The sequence below is a fragment of the Saccopteryx bilineata genome, chromosome 7 (genome assembly GCF_036850765.1).
Source record: "Saccopteryx bilineata isolate mSacBil1 chromosome 7, mSacBil1_pri_phased_curated, whole genome shotgun sequence".
In the NCBI taxonomy this organism is placed as follows: Eukaryota; Metazoa; Chordata; class Mammalia; order Chiroptera; family Emballonuridae; genus Saccopteryx; species Saccopteryx bilineata.
In genome coordinates this window covers 88,016,063-88,039,734 of record NC_089496.1, presented here as the reverse complement: position 1 = coordinate 88,039,734, position 23,672 = coordinate 88,016,063, and the positions used below count along the sequence as shown (strand labels likewise).

At 45.4% G+C, this 23,672-nt stretch overlaps 1 protein-coding gene across 2 annotated transcripts; it reads right to left on the bottom strand.

Moving 5' to 3' along the window:
- Positions 1-5,737: 5,737 nt before the first annotated feature.
- Positions 5,738-23,658, bottom strand: HIF1AN (hypoxia inducible factor 1 subunit alpha inhibitor). Of its 2 annotated transcripts, none has more exons than XM_066240076.1 (10): positions 23,436-23,658; positions 18,332-18,459; positions 17,641-17,858; positions 17,121-17,371; positions 13,964-14,112; positions 12,778-12,923; positions 11,740-11,846; positions 11,348-11,411; positions 11,008-11,118; positions 5,738-9,936 (listed from the first exon to the last, which is right to left on the bottom strand). In XM_066240076.1, exons 3-10 carry the CDS (start codon positions 17,815-17,817, stop codon positions 9,892-9,894), a joined length of 1,050 nt encoding a protein of 349 aa, XP_066096173.1. In that variant the 5' UTR covers positions 17,818-17,858; positions 18,332-18,459; positions 23,436-23,658; the 3' UTR covers positions 5,738-9,891. The 2 variants fall into 2 exon arrangements, with proteins under 2 accessions (XP_066096173.1, XP_066096172.1); XM_066240075.1 differs by lacking the exon at positions 23,436-23,658 and adding an exon at positions 20,857-20,871.
- Positions 23,659-23,672: the final 14 nt, after the last annotated feature.

The window sequence follows — 23,672 nt, the reverse complement described above, 5'->3', positions numbered from 1 at the left end:
AAATGTTCCAAAACATGTCTGTAGATCATTTGACCCGTGGCAGACATCTTAACTGCTGCCAGTTGCCAAACACTTGAACAGGCCAAGTGACTTGGGTTTGCGGCAATACATTAGTTTCCCTGCGAGAATTTTGATACCCAGGAGGGTTACTTTTGTGCATAGAAACAGTTATCCAGAAATTACTTTAGTTTTAAAAGTTATACTCAGTTTTCATAGTTACATATTCAAAATCCTAGTTCTTGTCTAAGCTTTTAAGCTCAGCTTTTACAAACATTATTTTGCTTATAAAACAAGTTTAATTAAGACTGATATACTCGATTTCCTTAAGCATGTCATTAATCTGACTAAAATAAACCTTCCCAAGTACCTAATTATTGTAACTCCAATAAATTAAGTTTATAAATATAGCAAATCTTCAAATAATTTTAAATGTTCCGAAACTATATAAAAACTTAGCAAGACTTAACTTAAAATTCAAGTCAAAATGAATTACTCAACACTCTTTAGTTAATATTACAAAGTAAACCTGAAACCTAGAGGCAAATTCTCTTCCACATGCCAAGGATATAAAGTATAAACTGTATATATTCCTTAAAACAAACAGTAGTGCTGTGCGTTAGCTGTTCTTACATGTGTCTACCCTCCCTTCCAAGTCCCCCAGCACTGAAAGAGGCTCACTGATCGCGGCAACAACTGATGCTGCCACGTCCTTTTTGGAGGTTGCCTTCTCAAATGGCCCAGGTTGAAAACCAACCGGAAACATGGGTTGGGCCACTGACTGGATTCTGAGACCCGGAAAGTCTATTTGTGGCCTGTGAAAGTCCTACCCCAGGGCTTTTATTACTGAGAGAGGTGGTCACCCAGATCATACCCCTCCATCTCCAATACTTTACAGTCCTGCCCCCTTCTCCATAAATACTCCATTCACACTCCTATTCCTATAGGGCTGCAAATTTCGACCTTTTTCAACTCATGGCACACAAACTAATTACTTAAATTCTGTAGCACACCAGAAATATTTTCTTGCCGACCTGACCAAAAATATAGGTATAATTTTAATTCATTCACACTGGATGGCAATTGTTGTGTTGGCAGCTGCCATTTTTTAATTTGACAATCTAAGGGAAAAGAGGTCAGTAACCCTGACTAAACAATCGGGTACTGCACATTTTAAATTTTCCTGTGGTGCACCAGTGTGCCTCTTACAACACGCCAGTTGAAAATTGCTGCTTTAGGGCAACTGATCTCACCTTAGAAAAGGAGAAACTGATATTGTTTACACTAAGGCACGGACAACTGAATCCGAATACTGGGTAAACTGGATGCTTCTTAAGGAGAAAAGAAATGAAAGGGAACTAACATTTATTGGGCATTTCCTAGGCAGGCAGTAGGCTCTGGGTTGTTTCCCTTGAGGTGCTCATTCCCAAGTCACATAAGGAGACCTGCTGAGAAATCAAAGCTCAGAGACAGGAAGTAATCTGACCATTTCAATGTTGGGAATGGTGAAACCAAGACTCCACTCTAGCACGTGTAATTCTACAACTTATGCCCTTTCTGACCACAGTGCTTTTTCCTTTAAAAAAAAAACAAAACATTCCTTACTGATGTTGGCAGAGTGGAAGACAATGTTTCGGTGGGAAATGCCACTTGACTGTTTCCTGCTGGCTGTGTGGGAGGCTCAATCTGGGAACTCCTGCAATTCTGTGACCCACCCACACTGGAACAGTTCTCCTAAACTGCCAACAATTAACATACCGTGCTTAGTTTAGATCACTTTCACATGTCATCCCAACCTGTAGGCAAGGCAGCTGTATTACTAACCAATGTTAAATACAAAGGGACCAAGGCACGGAGATGAACATGCCCCAAGTCACCCAGCCTGAGAGAAGTGCACCTAAGATTCACATGTAGGCTCACTGCTCCAAGTTTGTGTTCTTCCCACTCAGCCAGTGTCCTTCCACAGAACCCTCTTGCCCTACTGCCTTTGTTCCTCTGGGGTTTCGAAAGCCTAGGTCTCTGCTTGTGCTCAACCCCACACCCAGTCAACTGTCCCATTTTCACAGATTTTCGGTCTCTTCCACAATCTTAAAATAATCTCTGTGATTCCACTTTGAGCATCATATCTTGAGAGTCAGGATCAAGATAGCCCTGTTGCCGACAGTTTCTATTTAAGCACTAAACACTGTTCAGACACCTGGTCTTTGAAATGTGGGCGTTTCCTAGTACCCACATTGAACAGGGTATTTTGAAAACATCATCACAACCCTTATAGCAATGTTGCTAGGCATGTTACTTCCCACCCCTTGAAGTGTCCAAGATCTAGACACCTTAACTTACCTAAGGTTAGAGTTAGTAAGAGGCAAACAGAGATTCAAACTCGGGAGTAATATCCAAGGCCTCATTCTTGTCAAGACATTACACAGACCCATGAGGACAATGACCACACTGATTGTACAGTGGATGGGGTTTTGCTAAAACAGTATTGCCAAAAGCTCACTATTCAAAACCTTGAAGGGAACCTTCTCAAGCCCGTGGTCTAGACTCGCACGAAGCCTCGGCACCAGTCTCCTTGACTCCTGCGTCCCTGTCTGCTGTGCTCCCAGCTCACACACCGTCAGTCTCTGATCCCTTGGGGACAGCAGGTCTCACTGACAGTGCATTTCATGGATTTTTAATATTAAAGAAATTTTGGAAGAACATTCCCCAGTGAAGAGGGTGTTAACTGGTCTGAGTCAGAGGTCACTAAGGAGAGAAAGGAACTGATCAAGTCAGCAAAAGTTTATGCTCATCCCTCTGCTCTGCTGATAAGCTGACTAGACTTGCCCTGTTACCAAAAACAGAAGCTAGTCAGAAAGCTAGATAGGAGAGGTAAGGATTCCAAAGAGAGAGTGTTGGGGCCCTTGCCGTGCAGCACTCTAAGCCTTTCTTAACACACCTTATTTCCTGTAACCCTGACAAGGTAGGTTATGTTATCCCCATATATATGAAGATTAGTTTCAGGCAGTCTGTCATTTGCCCAAGGTCACACAGCATGACAGATGTAGGATTCAAAACCAGGTAGGTATTTCCTTCTCAACTACTACCCTTTACTGCACTCTACACTATATACTCGAGGTTATAAAAACTGGCCCAGCTGTAGCTTAGATTTTGGGTTAAGGAGCAGAGCTTCCCTGAAGGGCTGGATTGACCTCAATGACCAAGTGAATAGGTTTGTAGCAAACTGAATAAAATACAGTACAGCAATTTTCAGGGGCCAAAGAGGCTTCCAAGGCCCAGAGCCAAAGAAATCTAAAAGCAAACAGGTGAATGCAAGCTGACTATAGAACAGCCTGCAGTTCAGTGATGGCTTAGCAGTTAGAGAGCAGTCTTTTTCACTTACGGGGCTAGGGACCAGGGTCAGAGGCAAGAGGATGTGACTGGCTACAGAGAAATGGTACAGAGGCTTGGTTCAGAGTGGGGTGCGGGGAGTGACTAGTGATGCGGGCAGAACCACAGGATCTCAGTGCGAAGAGGTGGAGAAGTTGAGGCAGCCAGAATTTATCTCAGACTGAGTTCTGAATAACTAAGTACAGGGGCTCTTCCAAGTAGGGTGGCAGGGCAGCTCCAGAGGCCAGTCTTCTGAAGAAGAGGGACTGAAAGTGGCCAGGTCCAACGCATCTGCACCCCAGGACAAACCTGGGCCAGAAACCAAACTGATTTTCAAAGATTCTGTGGGTAACCAAAGGGCTTTCTTCTTTTTGAGGTCAATTGACTGGCTGATGGTCCTTTCCCAGGAGTGATTAACAAAACTCTTAAACACGGAGCAGAGTGTTTTGGGACAGAAAGAGACAAAGCCAGAGAAATTCATGCCTTTTACTACACCCCAACCCCTGGTTATCTTTCAGGCGTATCAGCTTAAACTACATTAGTTACTTCCTACAGGAAGCCTAATGCAAACACCTGAGCTTGTCAGGTGCTTCTCCTCTGTGCGCCTGTAACGCTAATTGCATGCTTGTCACCCCCACTGAACTGAGCACAAGGGCAGGAACAAGCCGAGTCTGGAACAGAAGTGCTCCAGGGCGCTGCACAAATGGTAGCCATGAAGATCCCATCTATATTTTTCTGAATTCTCCTGATTGCCCCTGTCCTAAAACAATCCTCACACACATATAACTTAAACACATCACGGGACATGGAGTAAAACTGAACCAAGGTGTTTTGGTTTAAGGCTGGCACCAGCTTCTCCAGGTGTAAGAGCTGTACCTGACAGCTTCTCACCCGGCCCCCAGGCTAGTGTGGAGAGCAGAAAGTCTGGCTGGGCAGGCAGACCACATCCAACTGTTCCCTTTTCCCCTCCCTCAGGTTAGGGTACCACGGCTCTTCTGTCTGCCCCCAGCTCAACATGGGTTTATCCAAAAGATTTTCCTCCTTCTTCCCTACACTTTTATTGAGCAGGAAGGAATCGCTGGAAATCTTAGAAATCACTAAAGTCAAGTTTCTGAATAAGTCACATAATATAACCACCACCACACCATTTATTAAGTGCTTGCCAGGCACTGTGCTAAAGCTTTACATTGTTTCGGTTAATCCGACCACCCTGAGGTAGATATGTTCAACAGCCCCTCCCCTACCACACAGCATTCGAGTTGAGGAAACAGGCTCAGAGAGGTTCAATCAAATCAACAAGGTCAAACCCAGCTGGCAAGTAGCAAGGCTAAAAATCTGTATTGAAGACACCCGACTCCCAAATCCATGCTTTTAAACACTACACTAGTGTTTCTCATTGACGTTTAAAGACATTATCCTTCCCAAAATATTGCCCAAAGACCAGATGTTAGGTAGGGAAAAGGTGAGGCCCATAATCAGCTATTGCACTTGAACACTTGGGAGTGAAAAGATGGTCTGGGTAGAAGCTGACAACTGGGTCCCCGATTCCTGCTGCCCCAGCTGCCCGGGCCTCCCTCATCCAGGATCTTCACTCCTGGCATTCAGCTACTCAGTATGCCGTTTCCCTCCAGCAAACGCTGAAATGCAGAAGTGAGCTAAACTTGACCCAGAGCACTGCCAAAACACCTGAGAAATTAGGAGACCGATCATAAAATGCCCCCCATCCCTGAAACGCTCACTATTAAGGCACGCAGCTGCATAAAGATGGAAACATAGTTGGTTCTTCCTCCCTGGCTTGCCAGGCCCCAATCCTGGGAGTCTCCTGCCCCATCTCCCATCACTGGTTCTCCACTGTTCACACCTTTCTCAGTACCTGCCCCTCACCCCACCCCTAGAGGCCTCCCGACCACAGGCCCCTGGGCCTTCAGGCTGCCATTGTTCGAGGCTTCTTCCCCTAGAAATGCACCTCACGTTCTCAGCAGGGCTCTGCTGGGGACCTGTGAGGATTAAACAGCTCGCGGAAGACTAGCAGGCAGAGCCACCAGAGATAGAAAAGCTAATCCGGAATGTACAAAACAGACAAAATGACAAGAGGACAGAGAACACACAAAACAAACGGCTAACCCTGTGTAAACAGAACTATCGCAGGTCAGGAAAGGAAGGTGACTCTAAGATCAACAGCAATAATCCCAAAGAGGAGGATCCTAGAGAAAGTCTATCCAAACACTGGCAGTCTGGAGCTTCTGAGAAAAGGGCAACTGTCTAAGAAAAGGGATCTTGCTGAAGAGACTGCGCAAGGAGAGGAGGAGAAATGGGGGGGGGGGCTGGAAAGGGGAGTTGGGACATCTTTTTAGGACATTTTGTGAGGACCAGAGATAAGGGCAGGAACTGGAGGACAAGCACTGGAGGTCCCAAAGAAAAAGAGAAAATGGGTTGACATCAGGCCAGGGCCTGTGGAACCCCATGAATCACTTCCAGGTGCATCCAAGCATCTACCCTGTTTGGGTAAAGCTCATCACTGAGGGCCATTCCCTGCAGCCCTATTAAACTCAGCACTGGATCGTGAAGGGTAGGGAATTTACCAGGGGGCGCCTCATCCTTGGGAAGTTCACTTTCTCAGAAGACAACCACTACACTGCTAAACCTGCCCCCAATCCTTGAGGAGGCCTCCAAGGAACCCACCACACACAAGTCACAAAAAAAGAGGAAGAAATACCAACCAGGGCAAGTTAACATTGCCCCTGAAGTCTGAGGAGACAGAGGGATGAGAGGAGGAAATGTGGAGACCCGGGAAGATCCAAGTTGTGACTCCACACCCAAGACTCAGCCTTTCAGTAATCTCATCACCTGCTCACACATCTGGGCAGGGGCCTCTGTGCCTCCATATACAGTTCCAGCTGCGCTGAGGGGGTCCATGTTGCTGGGAGGCCAGGAGTGCAGACTCCCTCCCTGGGGTGTACAGGGGCTTGGCGGAGCCTGGAGGAAAAACTCTGCTTTCTACCGATCCTCCTCCCTCCACAGTCTCTAACCTTGTTCTCACAAGGTGCAGGGGCAGACTCCATAACCTCTAGTGTTTCATGTGGTGTCTGCTCCAACTAAGCAAAAGCTCCTGGAGCATGAAGACCAGGTTTTCTCCACACTCTGCAGTGTTGGAATGAATTCAACAGTTGTCATTGGTTGGCTGTCTGGAGAGTTGATTAAACACATTTTTCACAAATAGCACATCAAAACTATTCCATTGTGATTCTTTGCCCTATCATTTGCACATGACACCCATCTCTCTGTGTTGGCTAGGCCTGTAGATGTGTTCCTGTCTCCACCTCAAGCTAGGAACTGGCCCACCTAGTCATCCTTAAGAAATACCAGCTCATCCTGCTTGTGGGAACAATAAAAGGGTATGTGACCCAACAGTCTCAAGAGGGCAGAGGGCGAGTCTGCCCACATTGGGCTGGCCCATTGATAAGGATCCTTCCCCTCTCTGTCTCCTAACAGATTCAGATTAATGATCGCTCATTCCTAATTGTCAAATTTCTTTTCCTTCATCCTGTGTCTAATCACCAGTGACAGAAACCATTACGTAAATGAGAGCAGACGACTTCCCCCAACTGTTCGCGCTGGTAAAAACCTTGTAATTTAGAGCTCTGATTTGTAGGGGAAGCTGGTCTCCCCCAGGCATCCTGGGCATCTGCTCAACTAATGCCCAGAACAGCCCCTCCTTCATCCCCAAACTCCAACCCCCCAACAAATATTTGACTTCATAAAACAGTAGTTTCCTCTGTACCTGCTGGTGTAAAAATAAAAGCTTGCAACATGGCTGACCTCCAAAAAGGCCCAAACCCCTACCTTCCAATGGAGTCTGCCTCCACAATAGGGGTAAGCAACAGGGAAGAAATGTTTCCTCTGCTCCAAGCAGAATTTGGGCCTGAATGGCTCTAACCTACTATGTGGAGGGAAGAGCCTCAACCTCTTCCTTGGGGAAAAGGACACAGCAGAACATGAATCAAGGTTCTCAGTGATCACCTAGAATTAGATCTTCAATTCTACCGATGCAAAAGCATGCTGGGAAGTTATGGGACCTATTCAGACACACTAGTAACACAATGGGATCTAGAACCCAGTCTCCCCATATGGCTTCCTGGCAGTTTCTCCTGGATGTCTTCAGCCAGAGCCCAGAAGAGCTTTCACCCTATCCTTTATCTTCTGCACCATCTTGAGCTAAGCTACCTGCACCACACAATGCCTAGTGCCGTAAAATCTGAGGGCTGGCCTGTAGTACAAAGGAGAAGAAAAAGAATCGGTATAATATGGTGGAAAAAGAGCAGCAGTGAGTTTGTAGCCAAACAGCACTAGGTTGGAATCCTGACTGCCACTAATCACTTAACCTCTCAGAGCACATTTCTTCAGAACACCTACCATGCAGGATAGTGAGGCACGGAGAAAAAAAGCACGTATTAGGTGTCTAATAATCAGGGGTCACTATTATACTACCCAAGGGTCACAACCGATCCTGTGCAGGCCCTAGCCCCTCTGTCCCCTCAGCCCCCAGCAAGGGCCAGCTGAGTGGCACACACCTCCCAGCTGCACGTCAGCCTGAACTTTGCAGGTTGAGCCGGGAATGCAGCAGACCTGCTATGGAGAACAATAATCATCTATCCTTCAGAGTGTGGCCATGGTCAAGTTTAACTAATGTCTGCCTTGTTTTCTTTGTGTGTTCCCTTCCCAAAACAGATGAAGGGATGGAGATCACGGCATCGTTTTTCAGCATTGGCTATATTTGAAAGAACTACACTTGAGAAAGTACCGTGTTTGCGCACACACACTGCATCAGAGAGCCCTAGAACGGGGTACTAAGAATAAACAGCCCTCCCTAAAATATTATACATACACAGATGACACACATACACGTCTTCTCAGCCCATCAGTGCACTGAAACTGTAAACTGAGCTTTGGGGGTAAGAGCCATAGCTCAGAAATCAGAAGTAAACCTTTGGCCAAAAAAAAAAAAAAAAAAAAAAAAAAAGGAAGGAAGGATAAAGAAAACACAACTCCAACTCCTCTTTCCTTCCAGAGAAAAGGGGCATGGAGATGGAAGTGGAGGTGACAAGACACAGGGCCACCACACTGCCCGATCCCCGGGACTCCACTTCCACTGAACAGATGAGAATGGTGGCCCTTCAGGCTGTGCAGTGCACAGCTGCCCAGTTGTCAGCTGCAGCCCTGAGAGGGTTCCCATGAGTAGCTAGAACAGAGAGGCAACTACACTTCTGTGCTCCACCAGTTGCCCTGACTTCTGAGTGTTTATGGAATATTACAGTGGGGTCTGGCAGAGGCTCTGGCTTTAAGAACAAGGCCACATTTTTGTCCTTGCCGTGAGGTGAAAAACAGATGGTAAGTTAGCTGCCTAAGCATGATTCCATTTTGTTTCCACAGACACAGAGGCCGTGGCCCGGGCACAGAGGTTCCAGCCAGTCAGCCTCAGGCAGGCTGCAGTGAGCCCTGACTGACGTCCAATGGCTAACACTGAGTTTAAAATCTTTAGCTTAGGGCAGGCGCGACTGCCCTGGGGTTCCCACTGCATGTAGCACTGGACAAGATGAAGCAAGAGAAACTTGGTAAGCAGAGAGGCAGGCCAGTGTGAACACACACACACACACACACACACACACACACACACACGCACGCACACCCCTGCACCTGCACAGAGGCGTGCACCCCGAGAACCAGAGAGGCCACTGCTAAAAGGACTCCCTTAGTACCCAGCATAGGGAGCAAGAGCTGGTGCTGAAAGAGAGAAGCTGTATGTGTCTGCAACTGGAAACTTATGTACAGTTCTTGGTTCTTGCGTCCCAAGGTTCTTTTCTATGTATGGCTTAAGCATGAAGGTCCAAGTTGGAACCTGTCTAATCCTCTCTCATAGGAAGCTTTCTCGGCTCTCAAAATAAGCCTCTTCCGCACTCTCCCCATTCGAGTCCCAGTAGCCAATCCTACCCGCCCTAGAATCTGATTCTCTGAAACCTGAAGGAAGGCAACTGACCTCAAGGGCAGGATAGCTCTGGCCCTGCAGCCCAGATGTAGCGGGCACCCAAGAACATCTTCTCTATCTCAGGCAGAGGCAGAGGTTGCAGAAGACAGGGCCGAGAGCCAGAAGTACGGTCCTGACCCAGAAGGGCGTAAGGAACAGATACACACGTGCGTGTGCATGCACACACATCCCAAAGTTGACACACTGACACAAACAAACATAATGACAACCAGAAGCTGGAACTCCACACACTGAATGCAGGACTTTAGGGGGGCAAGAGGAAGGTGCTGGGGCACAGAGGCAAGGGTATGAAGTCTCTCCAAATGGGAGTGGAGTGCCAACCACCCTGCCTTGCCCCAAACACCTGCCTCCAGGGCCATGGCAAGAGTCCAGTCCATTAAGTGCTGCGTGCAATACTAGTGCTTGGAGTCTCCTGTCTTCATCAATGAAGCGGTGTGGACGGGCTAGCAGTCACCTGGCAGGAGACCTCAACTCCTGGCAGGCTAGTTGTATCGGCCCTTGATCATTGTGTTCAACAAGGGCCCCACCTGTGAAAAGATATGAGGAGCCAGTCAGAATTGCCTAGTCCCTGACTCTGGAGCCAGACAGGGTGTGTCTGGAGACATTCAATGTCCAGTCAAGGGCAGGTACAAGGCTTTCAATCTTGATGTAAACCCTCTAACCCAGTAGTTTTCAACCTTCTTACACTTGGGGACCAGTGAAAATGGGAGAACTATTTTGGGGACTGCTGAGACAGAAATCACCCTGAGCATAAGCAAATTCAACTAAGATCACTGGGTCTGTCATCTTCATACAACATCAGGGTGGTTAACTCTTTTGCAAACTGGCACAAAATTTCTGGAGGACTAGTCCATGGACAGGTTGAAAAACACTTCTCTAACCAACTTTCTTCCTGGAAATCAACCCAGTACTGTGGGGCATGGCTCTCTCCTCTGGATCCACCTTGTATTAGCTTCCCTCTCATAATACCCTGTATCTGTAAGCAGCACCAAACTGACAGAGGTCAGAGGAGCTAAAAATCCCCAAACACCTAAAAACTGTTTGCATTATTTCCAAAAATGTGTCTTAAGAACGTTACATGCCTTTATATCCTGAAAAGGTCATCTAAAATTAAGGCAAGTGCCACCTCCCATCCCCACAGGTCCTCTGTATGCTGGGGCTACCCACAGGACAGAGGCAAGAGCATTACAAATACAACTCCTCCCCCAATTTATCTGCTGGACCACTGGCACACCTGTGTGGGAAGCAGGTCTCAACATTACCTAGAGCAGCCTTGGCACAGCTGGGAGAGCGTGAGGAGATGCTTTACTGCTCGCTTCCCATTCCAAAAGAATCCCCTCGGGGGGGGGGGGGTCCCCAGCTGGCACACAAGCCCCATGGGGAACATCATCACTAGCATGGAACAGATTATAATTGATCCGCCAGTCAAGCCCAGCTCTCACCAGAAAACAAAGCTTTTCTGAACATACCCACAACCTCTATGGAGAGGACACCAGATACTGAAACAGAGGAGCTATGGAGAATGTGACACCAGTCCTGCCTTTCCCTGGTCTCTGCCCACTGAACCATAAGAGTGCCACCTTGGGGCAGCCACATACCTCTTGTGGGTTCCCCAAGGCCTCGCCAAGCATTTTCTCAATGTTCCTCATTATGGCCACTTTCTGATGGGCTTTGAGAGGATATTCGATTCTCTTAGGGGTGGGGGCCCCCTGCAAGGGAAGCAACAGCTCAGCAAACGCCTTTAGCAGAAGGCTTCAGTGTCACCCACTGTTTCCTAGGCACCACCCTCCCTTCTAAGAATCACAGTTCAAGCCCACCCTTCTTCATCTGTCCAAAGATTTGGGAATCACTTCCAGAGACAGCCAACCTCCCCACCCTGCCCCCAAATAATTACACCTACCTCACCCCAGTCCCGCCTAGGAAAAGACCCATATTCACCTTATACCAGAAGTTCACAGTGATGGTAATCCCTCCATTTAGTAATGACTCTATGTGATGCCACCTGCAAGAAAATAAACAGGCTGTCTGCCATCAACCCTATCCAAAGGGACGGATGGAGAACTAGGTAGAGTCCAGCTAAGGGAAATCATGAAGACAGTATCTTTACGCTCATCCTCTCAAACACACCCTGGGGCTAGAAAGATAAGGTTCTCATCCTCCCCCCCCGCCCCCCCCTCCCCCGTGTTCAGAATGCTCACATCTGGATATGCCAACCTTCCTGTAGATTACATAAGACCAACTATGCCACAACTCAGAAGGGACACAAGTAACGTTTTCCAGGGAATGGGAAGAAAAACTCCAAGAAGTCCCCAGTCCCAGCCCCTCCTCACCAGTACATGGGGATGTAAAGAACATCACCAGGACCGACCACTGTTTCGTAACCAACCACGTTTTGGAAATTGGGGAACCTGTCGTAGTCAGGATTGTCAAAGTCCACCTGAGAGAATCAAGAGAAAGAGAAGATCAGTTAATCACCAAATTTTTATCATTAACTACTATGTGAAAGTTACTCTAGTAGTCAAACAAGATGCGTTAAAAAAATGAATTTAAAATTTATATCCAGCAGAAGACACACACAGATTAAACATACACACACTCCCTAAGAGAACAACTGGAGGTCAGACCATGTTCAAACACTGAGTGAGTACTAGGCCTCAGTGCTCCTGCGGTCAGAGCCAATCATCACAGCTTGCAGGTCAGAAAACTTGTTCATGGCCTGCAGATAAGAGGAATTGGGATTCACCCGACACCCAAACCATCAGAAGCTTTCTCTCAAACATATTCTAAGCAGACAAGATTCCTACATGAAGGAGCTGGGCAGCTTTCACCTCAAAAAGAAAAGGACCTCTGTGGTTGGCCACAAAGTCAACCATATACCTACCTGGATCCAGAGAAGACATTAAGTAATCTAGCTCAATTCTACTGGCCTTCCTCTTTGTCAAAAAGAAGTAACATCCATGACAAAAGAAAACACTTATTAAATCCAGTGGAGACATAACATTTTGTTCCAGGACGTATAATCCATCAAATAGGGTGACCCGACTCCATCAGCATCAGTGACAGGGTCTGCCCTCCAGAACCAGCTCTACGGGGCTCTTTATACTTAAACAACTGGGCAATGCCACAGGGGCCTGGAATATACAGGGTGGGGCAAAAGTAGGCTTAGAGTTATGAGTATGCAAAGTTTAACCTTGTATTATTTAGTAATTATTGTATTATTTTCCATATGAACTGTAGACCTACTTTTGCCCCGCTGTGGACTTGACCTCGGAGTTTGTCCAAACCTGGCATACCACCACAGGGAGGGGAAAGACACGCCAGCCCTGGATCCCCAAGTTCTATCCTTTCCTCAGACCCCAGGAGCTCACCTGGCTCTGTCGGTCGCATGGATGATGAACAGGATATGGGTAGAGGCACTCAAACTGATCCGGAGGGAATAAAATGCATCGCTTGTAACCCTTTATCTGAGCAAAGAAGTTCTGCTGCTCATCATAGTGAGCAGGTGTCACATTTCCTGTAAGAAGAAGATATTTTCTTATTCAGAGCAGTGGCTTTATTGCACAGGTTGGAACGTAAGGCCCAGGGCTGGAGAGATATCCAGCTGCCGCATCAGCTAAGGATTCCTAATTAAAAAATCAGGCAGAATCTGGGAGCTGGCAATTACAACTCTCAGCGAATTAGGTGTTCACTTTTAATCAGTAATAAGTCTAGCAATAAGGATTCAGCATCAATTAGCAAAACAGACTTTCTTAACTGATGGTTGCTGACCTTACTAGAAGCAACAGCACGCCACAAAATGATACTCAAGTCTAGTAAAGTAATATATTACATATACTTAGTCTCTTCTTGACTATGGCAAGAATTCAAAGGCAACAAAACCAGAGTTAGATACAACTGAAATGACTGGTATCAATAGTGCACACATGGCCTTCTTTAACAGAGTTAACCAGTCATTTTAAGTTGTATGAATATGTACTTGCTTTGGGTAGCTCTTCTGGAGTGCAAAGATTCTAACTTTTCCTCCTCTTAAACACTCCTGTGGATGCAACACTTCCTAGAGCAACAATGGGGCTGTTGATTCTTAGAGGGGTAAGAATATCAGATTCCTACAGAGTGCTGTGTAATTTGAGTCAGAAAAATTATTTTAAATGCCACCTTGAATTACTTCTACCCTAGTGTGTGTATGTTCTATCTACTCTTTATAAATGGGGCCACATCTGTTCTTTATTCTTCCCACAATCCTCGAGAGCAGAGGGCCTGCTACAGGACCTGGTGTATAGAAGACATCCCCAGGTCTGCCTGAGTGGGCCAAAACAGCCGCCTTCTTAAGTACTGAGAGTCCCTGACATCCCCCCAGATTTGCTCTCTCAACTCTTATTTCATCTTAACAGCTATTTATAAGATACTATTATGTTCCTTCTGCAGATTTGAAAAGTGCAGACTGAGGTTTGAAAAGTGACTTGTTCAAAATTAAGGAATGAAAATAGTGGACACAGGATTAGGAACCAGGTTTGTATGACTCCAAGCTATGCTGCTTTCTGAAAGATTTCTTACCTTCCATGCCAATAAGCAGCAGATTGGAGGTCAGCTGCCCCCAGCCACGCTTTCCCTGTTGCTTATTAATCCAGTTCCAGTTAAAACCCAAGAAGTCCATGACAATCTTCCTGCCCACAGTGTCATTGAGTGTTTGCTGCAGATACAACCTAAGTGTCCCAAGAAGAAGAACCCATTAGTGCATGTACACATCGTCCCTTGGCATGGCCTCCCCACACCTGGAAATCTAAGCACAGACCCACAGCAGCATCTTCCAGAGAACAACCACTGTCATGAGAATCTTAACCAACACAGATTCTCACGAAACGAAATCTTTACCTATCTTTCTTTACACTGTTCAACACCAAACTTATTTTTAAGAAGTGATCCTTAACTTTTTCTGGGTCACAGCATAAACCCTTTAAAAACCCAAGGAGGGTTCTGAATAAAAATGCACATACACACAGAACTTTCATTCAATATCTTTTAGAGATTCCTCAGTCTATGCAGAGACCCCAGAATGATGAATCAGCTCTGTTCCAGACACTCTCAGTGCCCAAGACATCGCAGATGGCCCTTGAGGCTGTTACTGTTCACCAAGAGCTAGTTCCTTCCCTGTGGAGTTATTCTTCTGTAGCCCCTTGAAGCCATTTAACACACATTGCTTATTTAACTTGCTTTGGCCAATGAAATGTCCACGGAAGTGACTTGTGTTGCTTCCAAACTGTTAATTTTAAGAACCAGTGCAGGCCCTAGCTGGTTTGCTCAGTGGCAGAGCATTGGCCTGGCGTATGGATGTCCCAGGTTCGATTCCTGGTCAGGGTACAGAGAAGCGCCCATCTGCTTCTCCACCCCTCCCCTTCTCACTTCTCTCTCTCTCTCTCTCTCTCTCACTCCCTCTCCCTCTCCATCTCCCACCCACTTTCCCTCCCCCCTCCTTTTCCTCCTGCAGCCATGGCTCAATTAGAGCAAGTTGGCACTGGGCTCTGAGAATGGCTCCATGGCCTCAGCCTTAGGAGCTAAGAAGAGCTCCACTGCTAGCAACAGAGCATCGCCCCCAGTGGGTTTGCCGGGTGGATCCCGGTCAGGGCACATGCGGGAGTCTGTCTCTTTGCCTCCCCTCCTCTCACTGGAAAAAAAAAAAAAAAGTACATACTTATCACCACATCTTTTCCTTCTGCCACAACAACTGCAAAATTTCAGATAGTAGTTACTAAGGGCAATCTGAGTCCCACAGTGGAAAAGATGATGTAAGTGCAGAGCCTCCTGCAGATGACCAATGACAAACATGTAGAATGAATGAGAGTTGTGGAGCTCTGACTTGAAGCCTAGCTTATCTTAACTGATCAGCCACCTCTCTGTAGCAGCCTTCTACAGCTGAAGAAAGATGTCTCATCAGGCTCTCTGCAGGCCCGGGGCTCCTACCACACCTGAGGAAGTAGCAAATGAAAACCCAGACACACTTAATCAAGCTCCATACAGACATTAATAAAGGAGACAAACCAGAAGACAAGAGACAGAAGCAGCCCTTTCCTGGTCCTGAGAAAGCTCCTTCAAAAGGCTCAAAGGTATCTCAATGCCTACAATCATGATGTTTAAGGAAAACCTTGACTAGAAACCTCTCAAGCTGGAAACATTATCTACCTTTTTGGGGACAAGGAACCCTCAAGACTTAAATGTAACCTTTACTCTCCCCAGAGATTATAATATACATACACATATACACGTTTTGCAAGTAACTTTAAAAGCAGGACCGCTCATGAAACATGAATCTAAATTTCTGTCATACTTAAATAGTAAATACTCAAAAAAGCTCAAAGAAGATGCTAACACCCTTTACCTCAGAATCATTACAACCGGTACAATTATGCAGTGGAAATGGCTGGTGCTAAAGTCAGCTGGTAGGGCAAAACCTGGACACAGGAAAAATTTTTCCTTGAATCACCCATAAAGTACAGACTATACTCATAGCTCATACTTAGTGAGGGAAAATGCTCTCAGTGTGGGCGATAAGAAACTTAAAGTGACTGAGAAACCAGAGGATTCATGTGTCTTATTTCATGCTGATTCCAGCGCATATGTTCATTAAATGAAATGACACTCCATCAATGTTTAAATTGTTCTCAACCTGAACGCTGATGTGTGTACATGCCTATATGCATGCATATAATTTCAAAGAAACTAATGCATGAGACAACTTAACTAAACCAGTATTCATAAGACATAAATACCAGGTCGATCACAGTTCAGGCTCTAGAAACTCTTTTAGTCAAAGTCATATCATTGAGATAACTGCTAAGTCTCAGGAAGACAGAAAAAAAGGTATTTCAAATCCCTTCAACTCAGCCGCATACCGCTAAGAGGGAGTCTTGGAGAACTGAGGCAGGAAGGCCAGGACTGGACACCAAATGAGATTAAAAGGGTCATTCACCATGAAGAACTTAGTGAAAGTAGTACCTCAGATGCAACAGTAGGACTGAATGTGGTCTGAGACCTACTTAAGGGACTTATCTCATAAACAGGGATAAAAACAGAAAGGAAAAATCACTCGTGTGCGTGACATGTGTTTGCTATCACCGGTACACTGTGGAACATCAATATAGCCCCAGTCTAATCGGATCTTCCATAAGCTAGAGGATCCTGATATCCTTTACTCCAGAATCAACAATTTATACAGCTTTTCAGCTTGAACTATCCCCAGCCAGCCTAATATTTTAGGCTGCAAACTGGTACTCTCAAGGCCAAAAAGACATTTTGTTTGGCCTGCTGTAGCTTTATTTATAAATTTGAATTAGATGCACACCTTTAAAAGTTTAAAAGATTTGAAGTAAAAATCCTGACTTCTGGCTTCTCTTCTAAATCTGAATTATTTGGCAATCCTGAAACTGAACTCCCAAATGGAAACAAGTAATGACTTTCCTCTTTGAATGGGATGTATGCACTCAGCTTCATCAGTTCTTACCTAAATTTCACTCATCTTGTTCACCTACCTGACCGCTGTATCAGCTGTGACTTCATGAAAATAACAAAGAATGAGGGAGTCACAGTTCAAGCATCACTATTCCTTCATCCTTCAATTTAGAGAACTCACCCAACTCCTCCATATCCTCAAAAAATACAGGAAAGGAAAATATGACTTAGAGCTCATTAAAAAAAAAAAAATCATTTTGGAACTTACCTCTCTTCCCCTCCTTGCTGCTGTATATCCTGCAGTTTCTCAATAAATTCATGGAATTTCATTTCCTCCCGGTTGGACCTTGGCTTAAAGTTCTGGAAATTAGCCATCTTCTTCTCATCATAGTACAAGAACTTGTGGGTACTGGCACTGTACACAGAAAAGTCTCCGTTGCCAATGTTCTCTTGCAGGTATTCAAGGTCCCATTTCAGGGCAGGATACACAAGATTAGTGTCGGTCAGCACCACAGGCTCCTAAGTGAAAACAGCAGGTGGAAAAACAAACAAACAAATGAAGTCATCCTGAAGAGCTGGTGGATTCTGGTTCCATGATTCCAATTACTTCCCAACTTCAGAATAATTTCTCTGGTTAACCAACAGAACCCCTCAAATTCCATTTCTCCTCAGGCCTTAGTCTACGAGCCAGCCAGTGCCTGCCCCCCTTGTATCAACGATCGCCTCTGACCTCTCCTCCCAACCACCTCCTCCCTCGCTCCCGCTCGGGACGCGGCCCCGCCCCCTACCTCATTCTCGATGAGCTCCTCCGCCCGGGGGTCGCTGTGACTCAGACGCGGGATGGGTCGGGTCGGGAAGCTATAATTGCGCAGTTGGGACTCATTCCAGGCAGTGCCGGGAGCTTCAGTCTCTTCCCGGGGTTCTCCAGAGCCTGAGGCCGCTGCCTCCGTAGCTGTAGCCGCCATCTCCGCCGCTAGGGACGGCCCGCCGGAACCGGAAGCTCCGCCTATTCCAGAGAAAAACACAACGGAAACCATAGAGATGGGCTGCGAGAACGGCTCAAGAGGCACTGAAAACGCGGAGCCGAGACCTGGGGGAGCGCCGCCTAATGGTGACCAACAGTTCTACATGCTAGGCTCCGCCCTTCAGGACCTGGGCCAGATGTCAGGCCCACTAAACTGTATAGAATTGGTAACCTGGTTAACCAATTCACAAAATATTTTTACTACCTCAATGTGCCCAGAACTGCACAAAAGGCAAAGAAGGAGGAAGTTCAGTGGGGCGTTAAATTTTACACTAATGGATGGGGAGAAAAGCAAATTCTTGACCTAAGGAAGTCAGAAAGAAAAGCAATTGTCAGATTGATAGATGTTGGACAAAGGTTGTTTTGAAGGTCTAGGCAAAAGATACATGGCAAGTTGAATTCTGTTAAAATCAAATACGGTATTTTGTTTGTTTGTTTAAAATCACTTGCCTGACCTGTGGTGGCGCAGTGGATCAAGCGTTGACCTGGAAGGCTGAGGTCGCTGGTTCAAAACCCTGGGCTTGCCCTGACAAGGCACATATGGAAGTTGATGCTTCCTGCCCCCCCTTCTCTCTCTCTCTCTCTAAAAAAAAAAGAAGAAAAAAAGAAATAAAATCACTTGATTTTTCTCTGTGTCACCATCTCTCCTACGTGAAGATATTGTTGCTATGGGACCAATGTTATTATAGTTGCCAAGCATAAGCATCCCACATTTTCAAACAATTTATATTGATTATAAAATGCCCTATCAATTATCTCTATAGCTTACATAGTTCTTATGGCTGGCTGTCAGGGGTCAAATTCTAAGACGGACTCAAAGTGTTCATCCCAAGGTGTGAGCAGAACTTATGAATATGATATGGTATCAACCCTGAAATTAGGTAATATTATATGGCAAAAATGTAATTAAGGTCCCTCATCAGTTCATTTTGAGTTCATCAAAAGGGAGACTGGCCCTGAGTGGGCCTGATATAATCACTCTAGCTCTTTAAATCTTGATCAAGAAGTCAGAGACAGAAGTTAGAGAGATTAGAAGCCACAGAAGATGTCCTCTTGGCCTTTAAGAAATAAACTACAGCCTGACCAGGCGGTGGCGCAGTGGAAAGAGCATCGGACTGGGATACAGAGGACCCAGGTTCGAGACCCCGAGGTCGCCAGCTTGAGCACGGGCTCATCTGGTTTGAGCAAAAGCCCACCAGCTTGGACCCAAGGTCGCTGGCTCCAACAAGGGGCTACTCGGTCTGCTGAAGGCCCGCGGTCAAGGCACATATGAGAAAGCAATTAATGAACAACTAAGGTGTTGCAACGTGCAATGAAAAACTAATGATTGATGCTTCTCATCTCTCTCCGTTCCTGTCTGTCTGTCCCTGTCTATCCCTCTCTCTGACTCACTCTCTGTCTCTGTAAAAATAAATAAATAAATAAATAAATAAATAAATAAACTACAGCCCTGGGCAGTTGGCTCAGTGGTAGAGCGTTGGCCTGGCGTGTGGAAGTCTTGGGTTCGATTCCCGGTCAGGGCACCCAGGAGAAGTGATCATCTGCTTCTCCACCCCTTCCCCTTCTCTCTCTCTCCCTCATCCCCTCCTGAGCCATGGCTCAAATGAGCAAGTTGGCCCCAGGCAGTGAGGATGGCTTCATGGCCTCGCTTTAGATGCTAAAATAGCTCTTTTGCTGAGCAACAAAGCAGTGGCCACAGATGGGCAGAGCATCAGCCCCAGAGGGGGGTTGCAGAATGGATCCCCATTGGAGTGCATGTGGGACTTTGTCTCTTTGCCTCCCTGCCGCTCACTTGATAAAAAAAATAAAAATAAAAAAGAAAGAAAGAAAGAATGAACTATGTGGCGAGAATGGCAGATAGGTTCTAGGAGCTGAGCAAGGTTCCTGATGGACAGCCAGCAAGAAATCAGGGTCCTTAGACCTACAACTGCAAGGTACTGAATCCTGCCAACAACACCAAGCTTGGAAAAAGACACAGAGCCTCATATGAGATAGTAGCCCCAACCAATACCTTGATTTCAGCCTGATGAGACCCTGAGCTGAGACTCAGATAACCCATCCTGGACTCCTGACTCAGGAAAGTGTGAAATAATTTTGTTATTTGAGGATGCTAGATTTATGATAATTTGTTATGCAGCAATAGAAAACTAACACATTGGCTTAACTATGTATTGTATAATTATGCTACATAGTAACTATACTATAAACTGATAATGGGGTTACCTCTGTGGAGGGTTGGAAGGTAGAGGGGACAAAGTTTTAGTTTTTATCTGCAGTGTTTGAATTTTTATGAATATAGTAATATGAAACATTGGGAATTACAAATCAACTAGACTGAGAATATTCAAATAACTAAAATCAGGGATGAAAGAAGGGACATTACTACTGATTTTGCAAAAATGAAAAGGGATAGAGGAGAACACTATATGTATACATTTCTATGCCAAAAAATTAGATAACCCATTTGAAATTGAAAAATTCTTAGAAAGGTATAAACTATCATAACTGATTTAAGAAGAAATAGAAAAAATTTAATAATACTTATAACAAGCATAGAGATTGAATTAGAAATAAAAAATTTCCACAGAGAAAAGCCCAGGACCAAACAAATATATCACAAGAAAAGGAAACTATGGACCAATATAGCTTAAATCTTCAACAAAATACTAGCAAGTTAAATCAGCATCATATAAAAAGGACTATATACCATTATATACCATGACCAAGTGAGATGTATTACAGGAATGCAAAGTTGGTTCAACATCCAAAAATTAACAATAGTAATAGAAGAAGTAAAAAACATGATTATCTCAATAGACACAGAAATGTTTTGATAAATTCCAACACCCTCAGGATAAAAATGGGAGTCCCAAAGGGCACCATCAAGAAAGTGAAAAGACAATCATAGAATGGGAGTAAATATTTACAAATTATTTATCTGACAAGGGACTCTTATCTAGAATTCATAAAGAACTCTTACAACTCAACAATAAAAAGACAACCCATCGCTGCGATCTATTGAAAGTCAGCCCTCGACACAAGGGTTTGTTGTTCCTTCTTCCTTCCTTCCTTCCTTCCTCCCTCGCCCGCCCGCCCGCTGGGACTTGGGGGTGGGGGTGAGGGAAGGGGCCGTGGCGCCCGTTCACGCTCGCTGCGCCTTCCGTGGCGCGTCCACGCCTCCCGCGTGGCCCGGGCTGCCCCAGCCGGCTCGGGAGTCGCGCGCCGCGTGGCCCCCCTTTCCTCCTCTGCAAAAAAAAAAAAAAAGAGACAACCCAATTAAGAAATGGACAAAAGACTTGAATAAACATTTTTCCAAAGAAGTCATACGATGGCTAATAAGTGCATGAAAAATTGCTCAACATCTTTAGTCATGGGGTAATGCAAATCAAAACCACAATGAGATACCATTCATAGCCACTAGGATGGCTACAATAAAAAAAAAACCCACAATAACAAGTGTTAATTGAGAATGTGGAGAAACTGCAACACTCATACACTGCTAGTGGAAATGTAAAATGATGTAGCTTCTTTGAAAAACAGTTTTGTAGTTCTGCAGAAAGTTAAACATAGAATTATCCTATGACTCAGCAGTTTTACTACTAGAATTTACCCAAGAGAATTGAAAACATACATACACACAAAAACTTATACAAGGCCTGACGAGTAGTGGCGCAGTGGATCGAGTGTCAACTTGGGACACTGAGGTCTCAGGTTCAAACCTCGAGATCGCTGGCTTGAGTGTGGGATCATTCGTATGATCCCATGATTGCTGGCTTAAGCCCAAGGTCACTGGCTTGAGCCCAAGGTCACTGGCTTGAGCAAGTGGTCACTGGCACACCTTGAGCGCCCCCCCCCCCAGTCAAGGCACATATGAGAAGCAATCAATGAACAACTAAAGTGATGCAATTTCAAGTTGATGCTTCTCATCTCCCTCCCTTCCTGTGTGTGTGTGTCTCTCTCTAACCCCCCCCACTCAAAAAAACTTATACTAGAATGTTCACAGAAACATTTTTCATAATAGTCAAAAGTGGAAATAACCCAAATGTCCATCAACTGATGAATGTATAAACAAAATATTATATATTTGTATAATGAAGTATTATTTAGTCATAAAAACGAAGAACTGACACATGCTACAATGTGGACAACCCTTGAAAATATCACTGAAATGTGACACAAAAGGCCATAGTCTGTGATTCCATTTATATGAAATGTTCAGAATAGGCAAATCCATAGAGATAAAAAGTAGATTAGTGGTTGCCAAGGGGTGGGGTTAAGGGAAACATGCTAATGGGTGTGGGGTTTCTTTTTGGGGTAACGAAGTTATTTAGAATTAGTGGTGAGAATTACTCAACTGTGTAAATACACTAAAAATAACTTGGTTATACACATTAAAAAGGGGTGAATTTTCTGGCCGGTTGGCTCAGCGGTAGAGCGTCGGCCTGGCGTGCGGGGGGACCCGGGTTGGATTCCCGGCCAGGGCACATAGGAGAAGCGCCCATTTGCTTCTCCACCACCCCCCCCTTCCTCTCTGTCTCTCTCTTCCCCTCCCGCAGCCAAGGCTCCATTGGAGCAAAGATGGCCCGGGCGCTGGGGATGGCTCCTCGGCCTCTGCCCCAGGCGCTAGAGTGGCTCTGGTAGCGGCAGAGCGACACCCCAGAGGGGCAGAGCATCGTCCCCTGGTGGGCAGAGCATCGCCCCTGGTGGGCGTGCCGGGTGGATCCCGGTCGGGCGCATGCGGGAGTCTGTCTGACTGTCTCTCCCCGTTTCCAGCTTCAGAAAAATACAAAAAAAAAAAAAAGGGGGTGCATTTTATGGTATGTAAATTATATCTTAACAAAAATAAATAAAGTAGATCAACTGTTTTTGACCCAAATTAGATCGGGGCTTCCTATTGAGTATAGATAGTGTCCAATTGTCCTCAACATGAACTAGCGATGCTCATTTACAAGAGGGCAAGTTGTTATGAAGTACAATAGTTTCCTGCAAAATTTATATACTGAATAGGATAAATCAATTTTTACTGCTCTGATATTTATTAGAGAATGTCTATAACGAATTCTGCTTCAAAACAGTGATCACTCTCAAAGTTCCTGGAAATATGTGCATATGTATACCGTGTAAACTATGCAAATTCCACTTGTGCAAATAAAATGAAAACATATTCATTTGCAAACATAATAATGTCCTCCATTCTTCTATTAAGCTTGTGTTTGTTCATTGTGTTTTGGTTTGAAATGAATTTATCCAAGCCCTAGCAAATCTGAGGCTTTAGTTGGGCTCGGAAAAGCTGCCTCTGGTTATTGGATTGGTTTTACATTTGTTGGGTTGAAGTCACTCGTATGTGAACATGGACGGAAAATGAAGAGCCAGTTCCAGGCCGATTTAACTGTTGCGCCGCGCATGTAAGTGAAAGGGATCAACCAATTTGGAAAAGAGAACAAAAATAAGCAAGACCAAGCGCTGAATTTGAAGAATGATCACGTTTGGGAATGAATAGAGCAAGTGCCAGTCAAGAAGAGGAAAAATGCAAGCAGTCAGAGATTAACACAGGCTCACTTTACTTGTACCGCTCCTGGGGTAGGTGGGTCAACTGTCCACATAAGATGTTCGGGTTCTGAGTCCTCATTATCCTTGAGTGTGTCTAAGTCAAGTGAGGAAGAAAAAGACACAACAATCTGAAGTATCAAAGCAGTGATCTCCTTGGTTTTCTCCCCTTAAAACTTTCCCTCTCTGCCTCCATCCATCCGTACATCTTGGCTCGGGTTCCCCACACCGTTTAAGCCCCACCTTGTG

Excerpts from the sequence above, each read along its gene's own strand:
- HIF1AN (XM_066240076.1), bottom strand. The coding sequence starts at position 17,817 with ATGGCGGCTACAGCTACGGAGGCAGCGGCCTCAGGCTCTGGAGAACCC. Across the intron at positions 11,847-12,777 it reads CATGCGACCGACAGAGCCAG|GTGGACTTTGACAATCCTGA; the intron begins GTGAGCTCCTGG and ends TGATTCTCTCAG. Across the intron at positions 9,937-11,007 it reads CCTTGGGGAACCCACAAGAG|GTGGGGCCCTTGTTGAACAC; the intron begins GTATGTGGCTGC and ends ATCTTTTCACAG.